The sequence below is a fragment of the Symphalangus syndactylus genome, chromosome 13, assembly GCF_028878055.3.
Source record: "Symphalangus syndactylus isolate Jambi chromosome 13, NHGRI_mSymSyn1-v2.1_pri, whole genome shotgun sequence".
Taxonomy (NCBI): domain Eukaryota; kingdom Metazoa; phylum Chordata; class Mammalia; order Primates; family Hylobatidae; genus Symphalangus; species Symphalangus syndactylus.
Genome location: NC_072435.2, coordinates 28,041,433 through 28,058,906, shown reverse-complemented (window position 1 = coordinate 28,058,906; position 17,474 = coordinate 28,041,433). Strand labels below are relative to the sequence as shown.

At 50.9% G+C, this 17,474-nt stretch overlaps 1 protein-coding gene across 7 annotated transcripts in view; it reads left to right on the top strand.

Annotated features, from left to right (window-relative positions):
- The window catches only part of MYH14 (myosin heavy chain 14), a 101,659-nt gene that overhangs the window by 25,628 nt on the left and 58,557 nt on the right, over window positions 1-17,474 (top strand). For all 7 annotated transcript variants that reach the window (XM_055237053.1, XM_055237051.1, XM_055237048.1 and 4 more), the window contains 4 exons: window positions 11,401-11,496; window positions 14,286-14,404; window positions 16,444-16,596; window positions 17,169-17,342. In XM_055237053.1, coding sequence (XP_055093028.1) covers window positions 11,401-11,496; window positions 14,286-14,404; window positions 16,444-16,596; window positions 17,169-17,342 — 542 coding nt within the window. The remainder of the gene's footprint in view (window positions 1-11,400; window positions 11,497-14,285; window positions 14,405-16,443; window positions 16,597-17,168; window positions 17,343-17,474) is intronic.

Here is a 17,474-nt window from a genome sequence, read left to right as displayed (position 1 = left end):
AAGCTGACAAAATGAGAGCCCCCAACCAATTCAATAAGGAATCACGTGGCCTGTTAGTAGACTATGAGTGCAGCTGGGCACAGTGGCTCACGCCTGTAATCCCAGCACTTTGGGAGTCTGAGGCAGGTGGATAATTTGAGGTCAGGAGTTCAAGACCAGCCTGGCCAATATGGTGAAACACCGTTTCTACTGAAAATACAAAAAAGTTAGCCAGGCGTGGTGGTGGGCACCTGTCATCTGAGCTACTCAGGAGGCTTAGGCAGGAGAATCGCTTGAACCCAGGAGGTGGAGGTTGCAGTGAGCTGAGATCACACCACTGTACTCCAGCCTGGTTGACAGAGCGAGACTCTGTCTCAAAAAAAATAAAAAGACCATGAGTGCCATGGAGAAAGATGGGGGAGGGAGGAGCACAGCTTTAAGCAGGGGCTCAGGGGAGGGTGGACTGAGATGGGGATGTTTGAACAAAGTCCTGAGGAAGTGAGGGAATGAGCACTGGAGATGTGGGGGAAGAGCATTCATGGCGGAGGGAACAGCCTGTGCAAAGGCCCTGAGACAGGAAAGGGGTGGTATATTTGAGGGATTGACACTTCTGGTGGTGGAGCTGCAGAGGGGTGGGGAGTCTCAAACACCAGCCTAGGAGGTTGGGACTTTGTCCTGGGGTGCTGGGGAGCTGTGGGAGCAGGGGCTGGACAAATTCAGCTCTGGGAGCAAGAAGACCCGTTGGGGGCCGTGTGAGAGACACACTGGAGTGGGTGGTGCTGAGACCAGAAGGAGGCTGCTGAGGGTCTAGGGAAGGCCCAGGACGCTGGCCCCGGGTTGCTCAGGGTGGCCCAGGCTGCATAGCACTGGTTGTTTGGTCTTAAATGCTCAGCTCATCATCCCCGTGTCAGGGTGCTATGCTCACCCCCACTTTTTTTTTTTCTTTTGAGATGGAGTCTCACTCTGTCACCCAGGCTGGAGTGCAGTGGTGTGATCTCAGCCCACTGCAACCTCCGCCTCCTGTGTTCAAGTAATTCTCCTGACTCAGCCTCCCAAGTAGCTGGGATTACAGGCATCCGCCACCTCGCCTGGATAATTTTTGTATTTTTAGTAGAGACGGGGTTTCACCATGTTGGCCAGGCTGGTCTCGAACTCCTGACCTCAGGTGATCCACCCTCCTCGGCCTCTCAAAATGCTGGGATTCCAGGCATGAGCCGCTGCGCCCAGCCTGTGCCCCCACTTTTTTCACCAAACAGCATGTTTTGACAGCAGCTCTGTTTCAGTGCTGCATTAGTTTGCTTAGGCTAACAAAGTACCACAAACCTATTGCCTAAAACAACAGAAATTGATCGTTTTGTGGTTCTGGAGGCCAGATGCCTAGGATCGAGGTGTTAGCAAGAATGGTTCATCCTGGGAGAATCGGCTGCAGGCCTCTCCCCGGGCTCCTGGTGGTTTTCTGGCAATCTTTGGCATTCCCTGGCTCATAGTCACATCACCTGATCTCTGCTTTTGTGTTCACACGGCGGCTCCCTGTGTGTGCATCTGTGTCCAAAATCCCCACTCCCGCCCCACCCCAACCTTTTTGTTTTTTGATGGAGTCTCGCTCTGCTCCCCAGGCTGGAGTGCAGTGGTGCAATCTCGGCTCACTGCAACCTCCACCTCCCAGGTTCAAGCGATTCTCCTGCCTCAGCCTCCCAAGTAGCTGGGATCACAGGAGTGCACGCCACCACACCCGGCTAATTTTTTTGTACTTTTAGTAGAGACAGGGTTTCACTAAGTTGTCCAGGCTGGTCTTGAACTGCTGACCTCAAGTGATCCTCCCACCTCAGCCTCCCAAAGTGCTGGGATTACAGGCATGAGCCACCGCACCTGGCCTCCTACCCCCCTCTGGTATGATTTTATCTTAACTCGTTACATCTGTAATGACCCTGTTTCCAATAATGTCACATTCTGAGGTCCTGGGGTTTAGATCCCCAACATACTTTTTAGGAGGGGGTGGTGTAGACATGATTCGACCTGTAACAAGTACGTAGGTGGATCTCCGCCTTTTCAGAGGCTGCGTAATGTTTCATTGTTTGCGTGAACTATGATTCTTTTAACCAAGCCCTCCAAAGAAAGACCTGTAGGTGTTTCGGGGCTGAGCCGGGGCCGCCTCTGGGTCTGATTGTCCTCTGGTCTCTGGCACTGTGGGAGGCCCCAGGAGCTATTGTTGGCTCCGGGGCCGGGTTGGAAGGGCTGGAAATGGAGCGTAGCTTGGCTGTCTACCCAGGCTGCAAACAGCCGGGCCTCTTGTGGCCTATTGACACAGGGTCTTGGGCCTCTCCCACCCCCACCCCGCCGCATTTCCCAACCACGGTTGCATAATTCCCCAGCCTGCATGACTCCGCAGCTGGGCAGCTGGCACACAAGTTCAGACTGTGGCTGCAATGGGGACCTGGGCCTCCCAGCCTGTCCTCTTAGGTCCTGCCTGGCCTCTTGTCACCATGAGCTCATGTGACCCTCCTGGCAGCTGCCCTGCTGTGTTGTGGGTGCAGGCAGCAGCTCTGATTTTTGGAGTTCAGAAATAAAAACTTTGCAGCAACCTATGCATGTAGTGACATAACCTGAATGTGGCTAAAGGTCATACTGACAAAACCAAGCCTTCCCGCTCTTCCCTGGCCCTAGTTTCCCACTGCTAAGCTTCTTGTATCTCCTTCCAGAAATATTTTAAGAATATAAGAAAAGACACATTATTTTTCTGTAAGAGGAGGCATTCTCTAGCCCCACAGCTGATGTTCAGCTGTCAACATCACTGTGGTGATGAAAAAAATGTGAAGCGATTTCTCTATTGGTTCAAAAGTTCCGGCCAGGTGCAGTGGCACACACCTGTAATCCCAACAGTTTGGGAGGCCGACGCGGGCAGATCACCTGAGGTCAGGAGTTCAAAACCAGCCTGGCCAACGTCGTGAAACCCCGTCTCTACTAAAAATACAAAAATTAGCCAGACATGGTGGTATGCACCTGTAGTCCCAACTACTCGGGAGGCTGAGGCTAGAGAATCGCTTGAACCTGGGAGGCAGAGGTTGCAGTGAGCCAAGATCTCACCACTGCACTCCAGCTTGGAGCAGAGCGAGACTCCATCCAAAAAAAAAAAAAAAGTTCCTGGATGTTGGCTGCTCCAGCTGGCCCCCCAGCTCCCTACCCTTCCACTAGAGACCCCTCTGGACCCTGGCCCAGCACTCTGGCCTAGTTTAGTCTGGGCCAGGCAGTGCTAGAGTTAAATACTCAGCTCACCATTGGCTCACTCCTGTAATCCTAACACTTTGGGGGGCCGAGGTGGGAGAATCACTTGAGGCCAGGAGTTTGAGACCAGCCTGGGCAATATGGTGAGACTCTGTCTCTACTAAAAATTAAAAAAAAAAAAAATTAACCAGGTGTGGTGGTGCACACCTGTAGTCCCAGCTACTTGGGAGGCTGAGGTGGGAGGATTAAGTCCAGGAGTAGGAGACTACAGTGAGCTATGATTGCACCGCTGTACTCCAGGCTGGTGATAGAATGAGACCCTATCTCAAAACACCCCAAAACAAAGAAACAAATTACTCAGCTCATCATTCCCATGGAAGGATGCTCTGGACCCCCTCTCCACTGCCCCTTCCTACTGACTGGTATATTTTGGGCATAGTTCTGGTTCAAAATGTATAGATGGACTTCACTCCTTTTTGCAGCTGCATAAGGTTTTATTGTTTAAATAAACTATGATTCTTTCAGCCAATCCCTTGCAGATAGAGCCTTGGGTTGTTTCCATTCCATTACTATTGGAACAATTAAAAAAAAATGCTAAGCCAGCACAGTGGCTCACGCCTATAATCCCAGCACTTTCAGAGGCCAAAGCAGTCAGCTTGCTTGAGCTCAGGAGTTTGAGACCAGCCGGGGCAACATGATGAAACCCCATCTTTACAAAAAACACAAAAAATTACCTGGGCGTAGTGGTGTGCGCCTTTACTCCCAGCTACTTGGGGGGCTGAGGTGGGAGGATCGCTTGAGCCCCGGGAGGTGGAGGCTGCAGTGAGCCGAGATCACGCCACTGCACTCCAGCCTGGGCAACAAAGTGAGACTCTAGGTCAAAAAGAAACAAGCTACCGTGAATATCCTTGTGAGCAGGTTCTTGTGCTCATGTGGAAACAGACCTGTATGTTCAGTTCTTAGAAATGAAATGCCAGCTGGGCACGGTGGCTCACACCTGTAATCCCAGCACTTTGGAAGGCCGAGGCAGGCTGATCATGAGGTCAGAAGTTCAAGACCAGTCTGACCAACATGGTGAAACCCCATCTCTACTAAAAATACAAAAATTAGCTGGACGTGGTGGCACACGCCTGTAATCCCAGCTACTCGGGAGGCTGAGGCAGGAGAATCGCTTGAACCCAGGAGGCGGAGGTTGCAGTGAGCCAAGATTATGCCACTGCACTCCAGCCTGTGTGACAGAGCAAGACTCTATCTCAGAAAAAAAAAAGAAAAAAAAAGAAATGAAATGCCATTTCCAAGGAGATTTGTGATTCTTGTTTGTGTTCAGCATTAAAAAAATCCAGCAGCTTTAAGATATAATTCACATGTCATACCATTCACCTGTTTAAACTGTGCAATTCCATAGCATTTTGTATATTCACAGAGTTGTGCATCTATCATACAGTCACTTTTAGAACGTTTTCAGTAGCCCAAGAAGATAACGCACACCCTTCAGCTGTCCCCCCAGGCCCTGTCCACAGCCCCTGGCAACCACTCTTCTGCTTTTGGTCTCTATGGACTTGCCTGTTCTGGACATTTCATAGCAGTGAAATCATGCCGTATATGATCCTTTGTGACTGGCTGCTTTCTCTCGGCATCATTTCCAAGTTTCATCCACGTTGTAGCATGCAGTAGGTTTCCTTCCTTTTTATTGCTGAATAATTTTTATTGTTGTCTTCTTATCATGGAAAATTTCAAACGTGTATGCAAACAGAGTGCAGAGTGTAATGAATGCCCCACCACCAGCAGCTGGCAGCTGTCACCAGCTCCATCAATGATGAACCGGTGACCTCTTGTGTTTCATCTCTCCCCAACCTCCCTACCCCAACTCAGGTGTGAACTTTTTTTTTTTTTTGAGACAGAGTCTCGCTCTGTTATCCGGGCTTGAGTGCAGTGGCACGATCTCTACTCCCTGCAACCTCCACCTCCCGGGTTCAAACGATTCTCCTACCTCAGCCTCCTCAGTAGCTGGGATTACAGGCATGCACCACCACACCGGCTAACTTTTTTTGTATTTTTAGTAGAGGCGGGGTTTCACCATGTTGGCCAGGCTGGTCTCAAACTCCTGACCTCAAGTGATCCACTCGTCTTGGCCTCCCAAAGTGCTGGGATTACAGGTGTAATACACTGCGACTGGCCTAGGATCCTTCATTTAATCACACCTGCAAAGTTCCTTTTGCCATGGAAGGTCACATTCACAGGTCCCAGGGATTAGGTTATGGGTATCTTTGGGGGCTGTTATTCATCCTGCCACCTCCCCTGAAAACATCAGTGTGTATTTCCTAAGAATATTCTTTTACACAACAACAGACCAGCAGTGTCACCAGGAAATCGAGTTCAGCACAGTACTATTATTCCAGTCCACAGACCTTATGCCAGTTGTACCCCCAGCAAAAAAAAAAAAATCTCTCGTGCATGATGGAGTCTCGCTCTGTCTTCCAGGCTGGAGTGCAGTGGCACGATCTTGGCTCACCGCAACCTCCGCCCCCTGGGTTCAAGCGATTCTCCTGCCTCAGCCTCCCAAGTAGCTGGAATTACAGGCATGCGCCACCACACCCAGCTAATTTTTTATTTTTAGTAGAGACGTGGTTTCTCCATGTTGGTCAGGCTGGTCTTGAACTCCCGACCTCAGGTGATCTACCCACTTCAACCTCCCAAAGTGCTGGGATTACAGGCGTGAGCCACCGCGCCTGGCCCTCTTGCTCTCTGTTTTTCCTGGTCATCACATCTCTTTATTCTCCTTCAGTCTGGAACTCTTACTGAGTCTTTCTTTATCATTCATGGTTTTGACACTTTGGAAGATTACAGACTGGTTGTTTCGTCTCTATGTTGGTTTGTTTCCCTGCGATTACATTCTAGTTACACGTTTTTGGTGGGAGTACTCCAGAAGAAATGCCGACCTCCCACCCCCACTCACACACACCTTTTTCTTTTCTTTCTTTTTTTTTTTTATTATACTTTAAGTTTTAGGGTACATGTGCACAACGTGCAGGTTAGTTACATACGTACACATGTGCCGTGTTGGTGTGCTGCACCTATTAACTCATCATTTGACATTAGGTATATCTCCTAATGCTATCCCTCCCCTCTCCCCCCACCCCACAACAGGCCCCAGTGACACACACCTTTTTCTAAGCCACCTTTGTGTTGAAGTACAGTATACACACCAATAAAAGGAGCACAGGCCCTTGGCATCCAGCTTGGGGGAGTTTTGGGAGGGAACACCCTGTATATCCAGCACCCGGGAGCCCCCCATGTCCCTTCCCATCACCAGCACCCCCTCAGGGTAACCATTATTCTGACTTCTAAGAGCATAGAATTATGTTGCCTCTTCTTGGATTTGGTACAAACAGAATCACACGGTGTGCACTTGCTCACCTGGCTTCTGTCACTCAGCCGTGTGTTTGTGACATTCATCCATGTCTAGTGAAGGAAGGGGGCTTTGGAGAGGCCGGTTCCACAGACACATTCACTTCGTAAACGATCCTGGAGGTGGACGTCTATAATATGTGTCCTTTTCTGTATGTGTGCTGCGCATATGTATTTACATTCATAAACCTATGCTAGGCTGGCATGGTGGCTCATGCCTGTAGTCCCAGCACTTTGGGAGGCTGAGTTAGGAGAATCGCTTGAGCCCGAGAGTTTGAGACCAGCTTGGGCAACATGGCAAGACCCCATCTGGACAAAAAATTTTTTAAATTAGCCGGGCATGGTGGTGAGCATCTGTAGTTCAGCTACTCAGAAGGCTGAGGTGAGAGGATCGCTTGAGCCCAGGAAGTTGAGGCTGCAGTAAGCTATGATCACACCACACCACTGCACTGCAGCCTGGGCAACAGAGCAAGACTCTGTCTCTTAAAAAAAAAAAAAAAAAAAATCTATGCTAAAATGAAAAAGGAAAAGGGAAGCACAGAAGTTAAAAGCACTGACTCCCAGGCCAGGCACAGTGGCTCATGCCTGTAATCCCAACACTCTGGGAGGCCAAGTGAGGAGGACTTTTTTTTTTTTTTTTTTTTTTTTTTTTTTTTTTTTGAGACAGTCTTGCTGTCGCCCGGGCTGGAATGCAGTGGCGCGATCTCGGCTCACTGCAGGCTGCGTCCCCCGGGGTTCATGCCATTCTCCTGCCTCAGCCTCCCGAGTAGCTGGGACTACAGGCGCCCGCCACCTCGCCCGGCTAATTTTTTGTATTTTTAGTAGAGATGGGGTTTCACTGTGTTAGCCAGGATGGTCTCGATCTCCTGACCTCGTGATCCGCCCGCCTCGGCCTCCCAAAGTGCTGGGATTACAGGCGTGAGCCACCACGCCTGGCGTTGAGGAGGACTTCTTGAGGCCAGGAGTTCGAGACCAGCCTGGGCAACAGAATGAGATCCAATCTCTATTTAAAAAAAAAAAAACAAAAAAAACACAGAAAAACACCACCACCACCACCAAAAAAAAGACAACCACAGACTGCCCTGGTTTGAATCCCAGCTCTGCCAGCCTGTGTGAGCTGGGTGATCTTGGGCGAGTTGATTGAGTGCCTCAGTTACCCTATCTGTAACATGGGAAGCATAGAAGGACCTGCCTTGTTCAGTGGGTATGAAGGGTACCTGAGGTCATTTGTAAGTGTTTGGAACAGGTTGTGGCATGGAGGAAGTGAAAAATAAATCAAGGTCCATTTCAGTGCACAAATGGTACAAACTGTTCTAGAATGAATGGTTGACCAGGCGGCCGAGGGGTTGCACTGACCCATGGCCCCACCATGAAAGCATCAGATGCAGCCAGGCTTGGTGACTCACGCCTGTAATCCCAGCACTTTAGGAGGCCAAGGCAGGTGGATCACGAGATCAAGAGATCGAGACCATCCTGGCCAACATGATGAAACCCCGTCTCTACTAAAAATACAAAAATTAGCTGGGCATGTTGGCATGTGCCTGTAGTCCCAGCTACTTGGGAGGCTGAGGCGGGAGAATCACTTGAACCCGGGAGGCAGAGGTTGAAGTGAGCCAAGATTGCGCCACTGCACTCCAGCTTGGTGACAGAGCAAGACTCCATCTCAAAAGAAAAAAGAAAGAAAAAGCATCCAATGCAAACACAAACACAGCCTCACCTGCCGTCTCCATGACTCAAACACCACGCACAGCTCTGCTGTCAGGGGAGAGTGTTCTGAAAAGTTGATCAATTTTGACTAAGTCCTGAGCAAAGCAAAGAACAGCCTTCTCTGGGATTTACACGGTGGCTGTCCTCCTGGAAACTTCACTGTATATTAATTTTCTTTTTTGAGGCAGGGTTTCTCTTCCATCGCCCAGGCTTGAGTGCAGTGTTGTGATCATGGCTCACTGCAGCCTCAACTTCCCAGGCTCAGGTGATCCTCCTACCTCAGCCTCCCGAGTAGCTGGGACCACAGGCATCCACCACCATGGCCACCTAATTTTTCGTATTTTTAGTAGAGACAGGGTTTCACTATGTTGCCCAAGCTGGTCTCAAACTCCTGGACTCAAATGATATTCCTGCCTTTGCCCTCCCAAAGTGCTGGGATTATGGGCGTGAGCCCGTACCACCACCACCACACTGCACCAAGCCTCACTGTGTATTAAAACCAAGCACAAAACACTGCTGTATTTATACATAAAACTGTTGGGAATTTGTTGCAGATAATTACAAACCATGACTTCATGGATGCAGGCGTCCAGGGGGTCATTTTTCAGAAGCCATGTGGGCTGCAGAAACCATCCGCATCCAAGTGGCCTGCCCAGTCCTGGTGACGTCCGGGAACATCTAACCCCTCCACAAGTTCCTGAGACACACTCTAGGGGGCAGCACTACCCACTTCCAATGCACTTTCGAGAACTCTGCGCAGCCTACTCGCCAAATCTATTTGTAACCCCCAATTCAAGGTCCATTTCTGTATTAGTCTGTTTTCATGCTGCTGATAAAGACATACCCAAGACTGGGTAATTTATAAAGTAAAAGAGGTTTAACAGACTCACAGTTTCACGTGGCTAGGGTGGCCTCCACAATCATGGCGGAAGGCAAAAGGCACATCTCACATGGCGGCAGGCAAGAGAGAATGAGAACCAAGCAAAAGGGGTTTCCCCTTATAAAACCATCAGCTCTCGTGAGACTTATTCACTACCACGAGAACAGTATGGGGGAAACAGCCCCCAAGATTCAATTATCTCCCACTGGGTCCCTCCCACAACACATGGGAATTATGGGAGCTATAATTCAAGATGAGATTTGGGTGGGGACACAGCCAAACCATATCAATTTCCATCCAAAATCGTGAAAACTGTTCTACAATGAACAGCTGATGATGTGGCTGAGGGATTGCATTGGTGCATAGCCTCACCGTGAAATCAGTACTCCTGGTGTGTTCGTGGTCATTTACGGTCCGCGTAGAATGGAGGAAAATTTGAGTCACCGAGTGTGCACACTCAGCTCACATCAGACAGGGGTGGCGTTCTGCCTTCTGGTTTCAGTTATCATACTGTACAGTGTCCTTTCCTAAATACTGCCATGTTAGTCACAAATTTGCGCTTTTTGCTGGTGATTGCACTGTCTCAAATGTCCCCTGAGAACAGTGCTGATGTGCTGTCTGGCATCCCCAAACACAAGAAGGCTGCCATGTGGCTCTGGAGAAATGATAAAATATGTGTGTGAGATCGGCTTCCTCCAGGTGCAAGTTACGGTGCTGTTGGCCTTGAGTTCTCTGCGAATGAGTCAGTAGTATATTAAATAAGGTGTCTCTGAAACAAAACGCACATAAAACAAGGTGTCGAGGCTGGGCGCAGTGGCTCACACCTGTAATCCCAGCACTTTGGGAGGCCGAGGCGGGTGGATCATCTGAGGTCAGGAGTTCGAGACCAGCCTGGCCAACATGGTGAAACCCCGTCTCTACTAAAAATACAAAAATTAGCCACTTGTGGTGGTGTGCACCAGTAATCCCAGCTACTTGGGAGGGTGAGGCAGGAGAATCGCTTGAAGTCGGGAGGTGGAGGTTGCAGTGAGTCGAGATGGCACCACTGTACTCCAGCCTGGGTGACAAGAATAAGACTCCGTCTCAAAAAAAAAAAAAAAGGTGACTTATTGATCGGTTGCTGAAAATGTGACCAGAGGTGGTGGTACACACCTGTGGTCTCAGCCACTTTCGGGGGTGAGGCAGGAGGATCACTTGAGCCCAAGAGGTCAAGGCTGCAGTGAGCTATGATCGTGCCACCGCATACCTGCCTGGGCAACAGAGCAAGACCCCATTCAAAATAATTTTTTAAGAAAGAACATAACCAGTGCAAGTCACAAGAAGCGACTATACTTTATATTTCCTCCCTTTTGCACATAGATAGCAGTAAGCCACACACAGCATTCTTTTTTTTTTTTTTTGAGATGGAGTCTTGCTCTGTTGCGCAGGCTGGAGTGCAGTGGCGCGATCTTGGCTCACTGCAAGCTCCGCCTCCCGGGTTCACGCCATTCTCCTGCCTCAGCCTCCCTAGTAGCTGGGACTGCAGGTGCCCGCCACCACACCCGGCTAATTTTTTTTTGTATTTTTAGTAGAGACGGGGTTTCTCCATGTTAGCCAGGATGGTCTCAATCTCCTGACCTCGTGATCTGCCCGCCTCGGCCTCCCAAAGTGCTGGGATTACAGGCGTGAGCCACCGCGCCCGGCCCCAGCATTCTTCACCTCCTGTTTTTCACTCATTGTGGTAGAAGTCTTTCCATATCACTGTAGACCTTCTTCATTCATTTCCCTAAGTCCTTTTAAATTCTATTTGCATCGTTTTACAAAATACACAACGTAAGCAGACACCGGTTAAGTATCATAGCGATAGGGCAAGCCTCAGTTATAATAAACTCAACCAGAATTCACTGATCTGTTCACATATTTCAAGGCCTGCCCAGTGTCAAAGATGGATTCTTTTTTTTTTCTTCTTTTTTTTTGAGATGGAGGCTTGCTGTGTTGCTCAGGCTGGTCTCAAACTCCTGGGCTCAAGTGATCCTCCCGCCTTGGCCTCCCAGAGTGCTGGGATTACAGGTGTGAGCTATCACACCCATCCCACAAGTGGATTTTAAGCCGAGGGGTGGTGATATAATTTGCCTTAAGCTTTTTAAGTTACATGTTTAAGGGGCCAGTTAAGACCACACATCCGGGTTCAGAGCCACACGTGACCTCTGTCCTTGCGTCCCCAGCCATGCTGCGGATGGTCTCAGCAGTTCTGCAGTTCGGCAACATCGCCTTGAAGAGAGAACGGAACACTGATCAAGCCACCATGCCTGACAACACAGGTACTGCCCCCGGCCTACCTGCCCACGACCCCCAGCCCCCACCCAGGCGGTGCCCAGCCCTCCTGCACCCTGTCCCATGTAGAGAGCATCCCCCTTCCAGCCACACCTGCCTCCAACCCAGGATCACTCTGATTTCCTGCTTTTTTTTTTTTTTTTTTTTTTGAGATGGAGTCTTGCTCTGTCGCCCAGGCTGAAGTGCAGTGGCGAGATCTCGGCTCACTGCAAGCTCCGTTCCCCAGGTTCACGCCATTCTCCTGCCTCAGCCTCCCGAGTAGCTGGGATTACAGGTGCCCACCACCACGCCCAGCTAATTTTTTGTATTTTTAGTAGAGATGGGGTTTCACCGTGTTAGCCAGGATGGTCTCGATCTCCTGACCTCGTGATCCACCCACCTCAGCCTCCCAAAGTGCTGGGATTACAGGTGTGAGCCACCGTGCCCGGCCGATTTCCTGCTTTTGGCTGAGTCTTTGCCAAAATAACATCGACCTCTCTTTTCCTGATTCTAAAAGCGTGAGCTCTGCTGAAAGTTAACTGCACCAGCACGACAGTGGGGAACAGCAGGAGCCCATCCTCCCAGACCCCCTCTCCCCACAGGGAGCCACCATTAGCATTTGGCATAGCTTCTCCAGCCTCTGCGCTCTGCAGAGACACACTTCTTTTTGCCTTTTTTTTTTTTGAGACGGAGTCTCGCTCTGTCCCCCAGGCTGGAGTGCAGTGGCAGGATCTCCGCTCACTGCAAGCTCCACCCCCTGGGTCCACGCCATTCTCCTGCCTCAGCCTCCCAAGTAGCTGGGACTACAGGCGCCCGCCACAACGCCCTGCTAATTTTTTTTGTATATTTAGTAGAGACGGGGTTTCACTGTATTAGCCAGGATGGTCTCGATCTCCTGACCTCGTGATCCACCCCCCTCGGCCTCCCAAAGTGCTAGGATTACAGGCTTGAGCCACCGCGCCCAGCCACTTTTTGCCTTTCAAGAACAGAATTATAGTCAATATCCCTTACTTTAAACCAAAATATAAATAGCTATGTCTCTTTATTATTATGAAATAATACAAGCTGGAAGGGGGAAAAATCTGGCATGACAGAAAAGTAGAAAGGAAGAGAGAAAATTACCGATAATCACCTGTAATCCCAGCACTTTGGGAGGCTAAGGCAGGCGGATCACTTGAGACCATGAGTTCGAGACCAGCCTGGTCAACATGGCAAAACTCCTTCTCTACTAAAAATACAAAAATTAACTGGGAATGGTGGTGGGTGCCTGTAGTCCCAGCTACTCGGGAGGCTGAGGCAGGAGAATTGCTTGAACCCAGGAGGCGGAGGTTGCAGTTGAGCCAAGATTGTGCCGCTGCACTCCAGCCTGGGCAACGGAGCAAGAATCTGTCTCCAAAAAAAAAGAAAGACAATTACCCATAATCATACTCCCAGAGATAATTGCTGCTCACATTTTGGGATGTGTCTCTCTGGGCTTCGTTCTGTGTCTGTATCACTGTGGATATAGATTGTCACAGAAATGGAATTGTGCTTCACCCCCTTTTCCCCTGGAGACAGCAAGAGCTTTCTGTCCTGATTATGAAATCCGAAGGGCTCATTTCTAAAAGCTGCACAGCACAGAAAATAGGAGGACGGGATGCATTACCTCACTGTGCTACTGGTAACAGCATTACCTGAGGCACCTGGGGGCTCTGTACATAGGCACCCAGCAGGTGTGCCGTGCACACACATTTACTCATTTGTTTTACAAAACTGGAGTCAGAGCCTGCAAACCGTTTTGAAACCTGCTCTTTTTCCCCTTAATGCTTTGCGGATAACTTTTCAGGTTATTCACAGAAAACTCTACTGGGATCTCTTCCCTTCCTCCTTCCCTCCCTCCCTTCTCTCCTTCCCTCCCTCCCTCCCTCCCTCCCTCCCTTCCTTCCTTCCTCCCATCTTTCCTCTTTTAGATGAAGTCTCGCCCAGACTGGAGTGCAGTGGCACCATCTCAGCTCACTGCAACCTCTACCTCCCGGGTTCAAGTGATTCTCCCTGCCTCAGCCTCCCAAGTATCTGGGATTACAGGCGCGCACCACCACGTCGGGCTAATTTTTGTATTTTTAGTACAGACGGGGTTTCACCATGTTGGCCAGGTTGGTCTCAAACTCCTGACCTCAGGTGATCTGCCCGCCTTGGCCTCCCAAAGGGCCTCCCTAGGATTACAGGCATGAGCCACCACGCCCCGCCTCCAGTGTAGCTTTTAGTGACTGCAGAACATTCTTTCAAACGGGCCAGGCACCTGTAATCCCAGCTACTCAGGAGCTGAGGCAGGAGAATCACTTGAACCAGGGAGGCAGAGGTTGTAGTGAGCTGAAACTGCATCACTGCACTCCAGCCTGGGTGATAAGAGCCAAACTCTGTCTCAAACAAAACAAAACAAAACAAACAAACAAACAAACAAAACAAACCATCAGAACATTCTTTCAAATGAATGAAGCCTGACCCGTCTAACCAATTCCCGCTTCTTGGGCACTCAGGTTGTTTCCTGGTTTTCTCCGGTTATAAACAACACTGAGCTGAACGTCCTTATGGTGCAGTCTTTGCTCGCATGCAGGGGTATTTTGCCAGTGCTGGTTCCTGGAAAGAGAAGAGTTGGGCAGAGAATGTACACACTTTTGGGACTCGTAATGCCTCTCTTGGGAAAGGCGGGGCCTGTCTTCTGCTCCCCCAACAGTGTGGGAAACGGTACCCTCTCCCTTGCTGGGCAGCAAGCTCCCCTTCCCAGTGCTGATGGGATCTTGGTACCTCTCGCCCTCAGCTGCACAGAAGCTCTGCCGCCTCTTGGGACTGGGGGTGACGGATTTCTCCCGAGCCTTGCTCACCCCTCGCATCAAAGTTGGCCGAGACTACGTGCAGAAAGCCCAGACTAAGGAACAGGTAGGCGGGGCTGGCGGCGGGCAGGCACAGGAAGAGCCAGGCACCCTGGCCCTGGGTCTTTAAACAGCGTATGCCGTTTTTCCCACCACTCAACAGACTTTTGCTGAGTGCCTGCTCCGTTACTGATCCTGGTCTAGGTGCTGGGCATAAAAGCAGTCGTCGAAACAAATACCAGGCCCTCAGGGACCTCAAGTTACAGTAAGGAAATGGATAATAAAAGTTCAACAGGATGTGGCTGGGAGTTGTGGCTCACACCTGTAATCCCAGCACTTTGGGAGGCCAAGGTGGGAGGATTGCTTGAGCCCAGGAGTTTGAGGCTGCAGTGAGCTGTGATCGCGCCACTGCACTCCAGCCTGGGTGACAGAGTGAGACTCTGTCTCTAAAAAAATTTAAAAATTTAATAATAATTTAAAAAACCAGGATGTAAATGCAACATGGTATCCTAGAAAAACAAAAAACAAAAACCCAGGCTGCTTTTAGATGGTGAGAGCACCTGTGAAGGGGAGGTTTGGTTGGTCAGGAAAGTCCTCTCTAAGGACATAACATTCGAGGTGAGACCTAGATGGTTCGAGGCAGACGGAACCGCAAGTGTAAAGGCCCTGGGGATGGAGCAGGCTTGGGGAGTTGGGAACATTAAGCAGGTCAGTGAGGCCGGGCGTGGTGGCTCATGCCTGTAATCCCAGCACTTTGGGAGGCCGAGGCGGACAGATTGAGCTCAGGAGTTCAAGATCAGCCTGGGCAACATGGTGAAACTCCGTCTCTACTAAAATACAAAAATTAGCTGGGTGTGTGGCACACGCCTGTGGTCCCAGCTACTTGGGAGGCTGAGACACGAGAATCACTCGAACCTAGGAGGCAGAGATTGCAGTGAGCTGAGATCACGTCACTGCACTTCAGCCTGGGTGACAGACAAAAAAAAAAGAAAGAAAAGAAAAAAAGAAAATTGAAAGAGGTCAGGTCTCTACTAAAAAATACAAAAAAAAATTAGCCGGGCGTGGTGGCGGGCGCCTGTAGTCCCAGCTACTCGGAGAGGCTGAGGCAGGAGAATGGCGTGAACCCGGGAGGCAGAGCTTGCAGTGAGCCGAGATTGCGCCACTGCACTCCAGCCTGGGCGACAGAGCGAGACTCCGTCTCAAAAAAAAAAAAAAAAAAAAAAAGAAAGAGGTCAGGTCAGTGAGGCTGAAGAACAAGGGAGGAATCCACAGTCAGAAATGTCAGCAAGGGGTAGATCATGCAGGGTCTTAAGGGCCACAGTAAGGAGGTGAGTTTTATTCAAAGTACATAGGAGGCCATTGAGGTTTTAAGCCAGGGAGTGACTTGATTCAGTTTGTCTTTCATAGAAAGATCCCCTTGGCTGCTGCATGGAGAATTGGGTTCAGGGATGCAGGTAAAGGCGGGGAGACCTAAGGAGGCTGCATCCAGAGTCTTGGCAATCATGGGAGCTCACACCAGGGTGGTGGCAGGGAGGGTGGAGTGGAGCGACCACACATCAGGGAGGGTTTCAGAATCCAGCTTTTGGGCAGAGGCCTCTGCTGGCCCCAGGCTGGGCAGTGAGGTACCTGGTGGATAAAGTAGATGCCGTGGGGGAGATGAGGAGTTTGGGAGCCACACTGACCCGGGTTCAATCTCAGCTGAGGTACTGTTGTTAGTTCCCATTTTACAGAGGAGAAAACTGAGGCACAGAGAGGTTTATTCACATGCCTGACTGAGGTCACACAGCCCCTAAGTGGCAGAGCTGGGATTCAAACCCAAGTTGTCCGGCTCCAGAGTCCACACTCTTAACTGCTGTGCAGTAGAAACTGCTTTGAGGGGTGAGGGGAGGATTCAAGGGCTAACACACCCGAGCCTGTCACATAGTACCTGGTGCACAGTCGGACTGCAGGAATGTTCATGGCATTGTTCTTGATGGTATTTATACTCAAGGAGCTGGGAGGCGACCTTAAGGGGGACGAGCTGGGGGCCCTTCCCCGGTCCACCCCCGATGTCTTTCAGTCTGCTGATGTGCAGGCTGCGCCCTTACCATGAGCCCTGCCCCGCAGGCTGACTTCGCGCTGGAGGCCCTGGCCAAGGCCACCTACGAGCGCCTCTTCCGCTGGCTGGTTCTGCGCCTCAACCGGGCCTTGGACCGCAGCCCCCGCCAAGGCGCCTCCTTCCTGGGCATCCTGGACATCGCGGGCTTTGAGATCTTCCAGGTCCACCCTCGTGCTGGGAGGGGGATGCCAACTTCCTCACTCCAGTCCTGGTCCTTTCTGAAGCCCTGGGTCTCTCCCCTTCTCCCTGGTCTCTGTCCCTCTCTCTCTGGGTCTCTGTCCCCTGTCTCTGGGTCTCTGTCCCCCTCTCTCTGGGTCTCTGTCCCCTCTTTCTCTGGGTCTCTGTCCCCTCTCTCTGCATCTCTGTCCCCTGTCTCTGGGTCTCTGTCCCCTGTCTCTGGGTCTCTGTCCCCTGTCTCTGGGTCTCTGTCCCCCTCTGTCTCTGGGTCTCTGTCCCCCTCTCTCTGCATCTCTGTCCCTCTGTCTCTGGGTCTCTGTCCCCTGTCTCTGGGTCTCTGTCCCCTGTGTCTGGGTCTCTGTCCCCTGTCTCTGGGTCTCTGTCCCCCTCTCTCTGGGTCTCTGTCCCCCTCTCTCTGGGTCTCTGTCCCCCTCTTTCTCTGGGTCTCTGTCCCCTCTCTCTGCATCTCTGTCCCCTGTCTCTGGGTCTCTGTCCCCTGTCTCTGGGCCTCTGTCCCTCTCCATCCTCCCGACTCACGTGTCCTGTGTCCCTGCAGCTGAACTCCTTCGAGCAGCTCTGCATCAACTACACCAACGAGAAGCTGCAGCAGCTCTTCAACCACACCATGTTCGTGCTGGAGCAGGAGGAGTACCAGCGTGAGGGCATCCCCTGGACCTTCCTCGACTTTGGCCTTGACCTGCAGCCCTGCATCGACCTCATCGAGCGGCCGGTGAGCCCCAGGCCCCTCCCAGCCCACACTCAGGGTTCAGATCCATCTCTTCCAGCATCTGCGTGACCAGGGTCTAGCTCCTCCTCTGCTGGGCCTCAGGATGCCCCAAGGGTTCTGAGGGGAAGGTGACAG